The 6,000-nt window shown below is 57.3% G+C and overlaps 1 protein-coding gene across 1 annotated transcript in view; it reads right to left on the reverse strand.

Annotated features, from left to right (window-relative positions):
- AGFG2 (ArfGAP with FG repeats 2) overlaps positions 1-5,611 on the reverse strand; it is a 40,995-nt gene extending 35,384 nt beyond the window's left edge. The window contains exon 1 of the mRNA XM_038768673.1: positions 5,382-5,611. Within this exon, the coding sequence (XP_038624601.1) occupies positions 5,382-5,611 (230 nt within the window). The remainder of the gene's footprint in view (positions 1-5,381) is intronic.
- Positions 5,612-6,000: the final 389 nt, after the last annotated feature.

A 6,000-nucleotide genomic window follows, 5' to 3' on the forward strand; every position in this document is an offset into this window, starting at 1 on the left:
ACTGTTGGGTAGGGACCGTCTCAATATGTTGCCAACTTGTCCTTCCCAAGCGCTTAGTACAGTGCTCTGCACACAGTAAGTGCTCAATAAATATGATTGATTGATTGATTGATTGGAGGCCCATCTCCTCCTCCAAGAAGTCTTGGTGCTATCGCTCTTTCCCTTTCCCAAGCATTTAGTACAGTGCTGTGCACACAGTGAGAACTCAATCAATTTCTCTGGGCCTCAGTTCCCTCATCTGGAAAAATGGGGATTAAGACTGTGAGTCCCCCATACCCCCCACCCCGAGGGACAGCCGGATCACTCTGTAACCTCCCCAGCACTTAGAACAGTGCTTTGCACATAGTAAGCGCTTAATAAATGCCATTATTATTATTATTATTATTATTATTATTATTATTATTATTATTCCCTGCTGAGCCCTCCTTTCCCACTCTCTTCTCCATCACCCTGACTCGCTCCCTTTATTCAGCCCCCTCCTTCCTCTTCCCCTCCCCACAGCACCTGTATATATGTTTGTACAGTTTTATGACTCTATTTTACTTGTACATATTTACTATTCTATTTATTTTGTTAATGATGTGCATCTAGCTTTACTTCTATTGATTCTGATGACTTGACGCCTGTCCACATGTATTGTTTTGTTGTCCGTCTCCCCCTTCTATTCATTCGTTCCATCGTATTGATTGAGCGCTTACTGTGTGCAGGGCACTGTACTAAGTGCTTGGGAAGTACAAGTTGGCAACATGTAGAGACGGTCCCTACCCGACAACGGGCTCACAGTCTAGAAGGGGGAGACAGAGAACCAAACAAAGCATATTAACAAAATAAAATAAATAGAATAAATATGTGCAAATAAAATAAATAGACAGTGAGCCCGCTGTTGGGTAGGGACCGTCTCTATATGTTGCCAACTTGTACTTCCCAAGCGCTTAGTACAGGGCTCTGCACACAGTAAGCGCTCAATAAATACGACTGAATGAATGAATGAATTCAGGCCCCCCCTCAGCCCCACGGCACTTGCATCCTGTGAGCCCACTGTTGGGTAGGGACTGTCTCTATATGTTGCCAACTTGGACTTCCCAAGCGCTTAGTACAGTGCTCTGCACACAGTAAGCGCTCAATAAATACGATTGATTGATTGATTGATATCTGTCACTTCTTTATTTCTATGAATGTCTGTCTCCCTCTCTAGACTGCGGGCTCCTTGCGGGCAGGGAATGCGTCTGTTATATTGTTCTAGTCATCAATCGTATTTATTCAGCGCTTACTGTGTGCAGAGCACTGGACTAAGCGCTTAGTTCTAGTGGACTCTCCCAAGCGCTTAGTACAGCGCTCTGCACACGGTAAATACAATCGACTGACAAAGTTTCCCATCCTGGGTTAAAAATCCTCTACCCTATCCTCAGGCCCGCTACTTCCCTCTTTCCCCCGGGATCACTTCCCCTCAGAACATCACCCATTTGGGCTCCTCCCTGCCTTTCCACCCTTCAGTCCCTAAGAGAAGCCGCGTGGCTCAGTGGAAAGAGCCCGGGCTTTGGCGTCAGAGGTCATGGGTTCAAATCCCGGCTCCGCCACTTGTCAGCTGCGTGACTTTGGGCAAGTCACTTCACTTCTCTGGGCCTCAGTTACCTCATCTGGAAAATGGGGGCTAAGTCCGTGAGCCCCACGTGGGACAACTTGGTTACCCTGTATCTACCCCAGCGCTTAGAACAGTGCTTTGCACATAGTAAGTGCTTAATAAATGCCATCATTAAGCACTCGCTCCATCGATCGCTCGTACTCACTGAGCACCTACGGTCTGCAGAGCACTGAAGTAAGCGCTTGGGTGAGCACGATACAATTAGTGGGCATGATCTCCGCCCTCAAGGAGTTTACAATTGAGCTGGGCGGGAGGGAGACAGACACTAAAATAAATGACAGGTAGAAAGAAGCGACAGAGCGATGACAATCAGCCAGCGTGGCCTAGTGGAAAGAGCCAGAGGGTCAGAGGATCTGGGTTCAAATCCCGGCTCCGCCACTTGGCAGCTGCGTGACTTTGGGCAAGTCACTTCACTTCTCTAGGCCTCAGTTTCCTCGTCCGAAAAATGGGGATTAAGGCTGTAAACCCCATGTGGGACATGGACTGTGCCCAACCTGATTTGCTGGCATCCACCCCAGAGCTTACTACAGTTCCTGGCACAGAAGTGTTTAATAAATACCACAATTATTATTATTACCACAGTGCTTGGCATATATTTTACTTGTACCTATCTATTCTATCCGCCAATTGTACCTATCTATTCTATTTATTTTATTTTGTTAGTATGTTTGGTTTTGTTCTCTGTCTTCCCCTTCTAGACTGTGAGCCCACTGTTGGGTAGGGACTGTCTCCATATGCTGCCAGCCTGTACTTCCCAAGCGCTTCGTACAGTGCTCTGCACACAGTAAGCGCTCAATAAATACGACTGATTGATTGATTTAGTAAATCCTTAAAATGCCACCAACAGTTATTACTGAAAAACTGTCCCTGCTGGTGGGGCTTAGTACAGTGCCTGGCACATAGAGGGAGGGAGGGAAGAAAAGAAGGAGGGAGGGAAGAAAGGGAGGGAGGGAGGGAAGAGGGAGGGAAGAAAAGAAGGAGGGAGGGAAGAAAGGGAGGAGGGAGGGAGGGAAGAAAGGAGGGAGGGAGGGAGGGAGGAAGTACGCCCTTTAAAAATGAGACTTCAGACCAAACCACTGCCTCAACCCAGGGCCTCCGTCATGGTTCACTGGGCCAGTCAGCATGTGAAGGAAGGTGTGGCGGACCACTGCACTGAGGGCGGAAGATTCCACTGGGCAATCCATCAGTGGTATTTACTGGGTGGCTACTATGTGCGCAGCGCTGTACTAAGTGCTTGGGAGAGAACATCACAATGGAGTTGGTAGGCGCAATCTCCGGGTCTCCCTGCCTCTTTCTCTACCAGATGGCCCCGATCCCCTCCCCCTGGGTCTCCCTCCTCCGGCATCTTCTCTCTCTCTCTCTCTCTCTCTCTCTCACAGGTTCTCCATCCTCATCAACTCCTCTCCCTACAATCCCCCTCATTCCTCCTCCTGCACCCTTCTCTCCATGCCCACCCCGATTTCCACATCCCTCCCACTATGTCTCCCTCTTCCAGCACTTCCTCTCTCCCCCATCAGATCTCCCCAGTCTCCTGCTGGGACCCCCCCCACCCCTGCCCAGCACCTCCTTTCTCTCCCATCAGATCCCCTCATTCCTCCCATTAAGGCTCCCTCCTCCAGCACGTCTTCTGTCTCCCAACAGATCCCCTCATCCCTCACTCCAGGTCTCCCTCCTCAAAACCTCCTCTCCCCCCCGCCCAGCACCTCCCAACCCAGGTCTCTCTCCTCAGCACCTCCTCTCCCCTTGTGCATCATCTCCCCAGGTCTCCCTTCTCAGCACCTCCTCTCTCCCCAGTTCCTTTGTCTATCACCCCAGTTCTCCTTCTTCAGGGCCTCCTCTCCCACTGGACCTCCCACCCCAAGTCTCCCTCCTCAGCACCTCCTCTCCCCCAGATCCTCTTGTCCAACACCCCAGGTCCCCCTCCTTAGCACCTCCTCTCCCCCAGGGACCTCCCACTCCAGGTCTCCCTCCCCAGCACCTCCTCTCCCCCCAGATCCCCTTGTCCATCACTCCAGGACTCCCTCCTTAGCACCTCCTCTCCCACTGATTCCCTTGTCCATCACTCCAGGACTCCCTCCTTAGCACCTCCTCTCCCACTGATTCCCTTGTCCATCACCCCAGGTCTCCCTCCTTAGCACTTCCTCTCCCCCCAGCCCTCCCACCCCAGGTCTCCCTCCTCAGCATCTCCCCCCCCACCCCCATTCCCCTTGTCCATCACCCCAGGTCTCCCTCCTCAGCACCTCCTCTCCCCCTCACCCCCCTGTTCATCACCCCAGGTCTCCCTCCTTAGCATCTCCCCCGCACCAGACCTCCAACCTTACCACCTCCTCTCCCCGATTCCCTTGTTCATCACTCCAGATCTCCCTTCTTAGCACCTCCTCTCTCCCCCTCAGACCTCCCTCCCAGGTATCCCTCCTCAGTACCTCCCCTCCACTAGGACCTCCCGCCCCAGTCCTCCTTCTTCAGCACCTCCTCTCTCCCTGATCCCCTTGTTCATCACTCCAGGTCTCCCTCCTTATCCCCTCCTCTCCCCCCAAGGCCTCCCTCCTTAGCCCCTCCTCTCCCCCCAGCCCTCCCACCCCAGGGTCTCCCACCTCAGCACCTCCTCTCCCTCTGATCCCCTCACCCATCACTCCAGGTCTCCCTTCTTAGCACCTGCTTTCTCAGCCCTCCCTCCTTAGCACATCCTCTCCCCCGATCCCCTCATCCATCACCCCAGGTCTCCCTCATCAGCCCCTCCTCTCCCCCCCAGGTGTCCCTCCTCAGCCCCTCCTCTCTCCCCCCCCCCCCCGATCCCCTCGTCCATCACCCCAGGTCTCCCTCCTTAGCACCCCTACCAGACGTCCCTCCTTAGCACCTCCTCTCCCCCTACTCCCTTGTCCATCACCCCAGGTCTCCCTCCTCAGCACCTTCTCTCCCCCTGATCCTCCTGTTCATCACTCTAGGTCTCCCACCTCAGCACCTCCTCTCCCCCCGGGACCTCCCACCCCGGGTCTCCCTCCTTAGCACCTCCTCTCCCCACAACACCGATCCCCTCGTCCATCCCCCCAGGTCTCCCTCCTTAGCACCCCCTCTCCCCGCCCAACCCCCCGATCTCCCTCCTTAGCACCTCTTCTCCCCATGATCCCCTTGTCCCTCCCCCCAGAGCTCCCTCCTTAGCACCTCCTCTCCCCCCCAGACCTCCGACACCCGATCTCCCACCTTAGCACCTTCTCTCCCCCCAGCTCCTGTCACACCCCAGATCTCCCTCCTTGGCACCTCCTCTCCCCCCGATCCCCTTGTCCATCCCCCCAAGATCTCCCGCCTTAGCACCTCCCCTCCCCCGCCCCCAGATCTCCCTCCTTAGCACCTCTTTTCCCTGATCCCCTTGCCCCTCCCCCCAGAGCTCCCTCCTTAGCACCTCCTCTCCCCCCCCCCTTCCCGTCCCACCCCAGGTCTCCCTCCTTGGCACCTCCTCCCAGGTCTCCCCCCTTGGCACCTCCTCCCCCCCCCCCAACAACCTCCCACCCCAGGTCTCCCTCCTTAGCACCTCCTCTCCCCAGGATCCCCTTGTCCCTCCCCCCAGAGCTCCCTCCTTAGCAACTCCTCCCCCTCCCCCCCATCTCCCCTCCTTAGCACCTCCTCTCCCCCGCCCCCAGATCTCCCTCCTTAGCACCTCCTCTCCCCCCGATCCCCTTGTCCCTCCCCCCCCAGACTCTCCCTCCTCGGCACCCCCTCTCCTCGCCCGCCCACGTCTCACAGGAGTCCGGAGCAGGAGGTGCAGACGAAGCTTCCCACGGTGATGTCCACGTAGGTGACGCCGCGCTGGGCGCACTCGAAGCAGTGTCGGTTCCCGGCCTGGCTGCTGCCGCCCAGCTCCCGCACCCGCCGGCACCACACCTCCGAGGCCGCCTCCGCCTCCGCCTTCGCGCCCCCGCCCCCGCCCCCGCCGCCGGGGCCCCCCGGACCCTTCTTGGCCGCCCCCGCCATCGCCAGCCCCCCGCCGCCCCCGGCCCCCGGCCCCCGGCGCCCGCGCCTGCGCGCCCACGCCTCCCTCCCTTCCCGCGCCCTGATTGGCGGAGCAGCCTCCCGCCCCTTCGCCCCGATTGGTCCTCCGCCCGACCCCTCGCGCCCCACTCCCACCTTGCGGCTCCCGGATTGGCCGGCGACGGCACTCGACGACACAAGGGGGGGCTCCGCCCTCTTCCCGCCCCGCCCCCGCGCTCTGATTGGCGGAGCAGCCTCCCGCCTCTTCGCCCTGATTGGTCTCCCGCCCCACTCCCATGTTGCGGCTCCCGGATTGGCCGGCGACCGCGCGCAACGACACAAGGGGGGGGTCCTCCCTCTTCTCGCCCCGCCCCCGCGCTCTGATTGGCGGA

This window comes from Tachyglossus aculeatus, chromosome Y4, assembly GCF_015852505.1.
Source record: "Tachyglossus aculeatus isolate mTacAcu1 chromosome Y4, mTacAcu1.pri, whole genome shotgun sequence".
Classification (NCBI taxonomy): domain Eukaryota; kingdom Metazoa; phylum Chordata; class Mammalia; order Monotremata; family Tachyglossidae; genus Tachyglossus; species Tachyglossus aculeatus.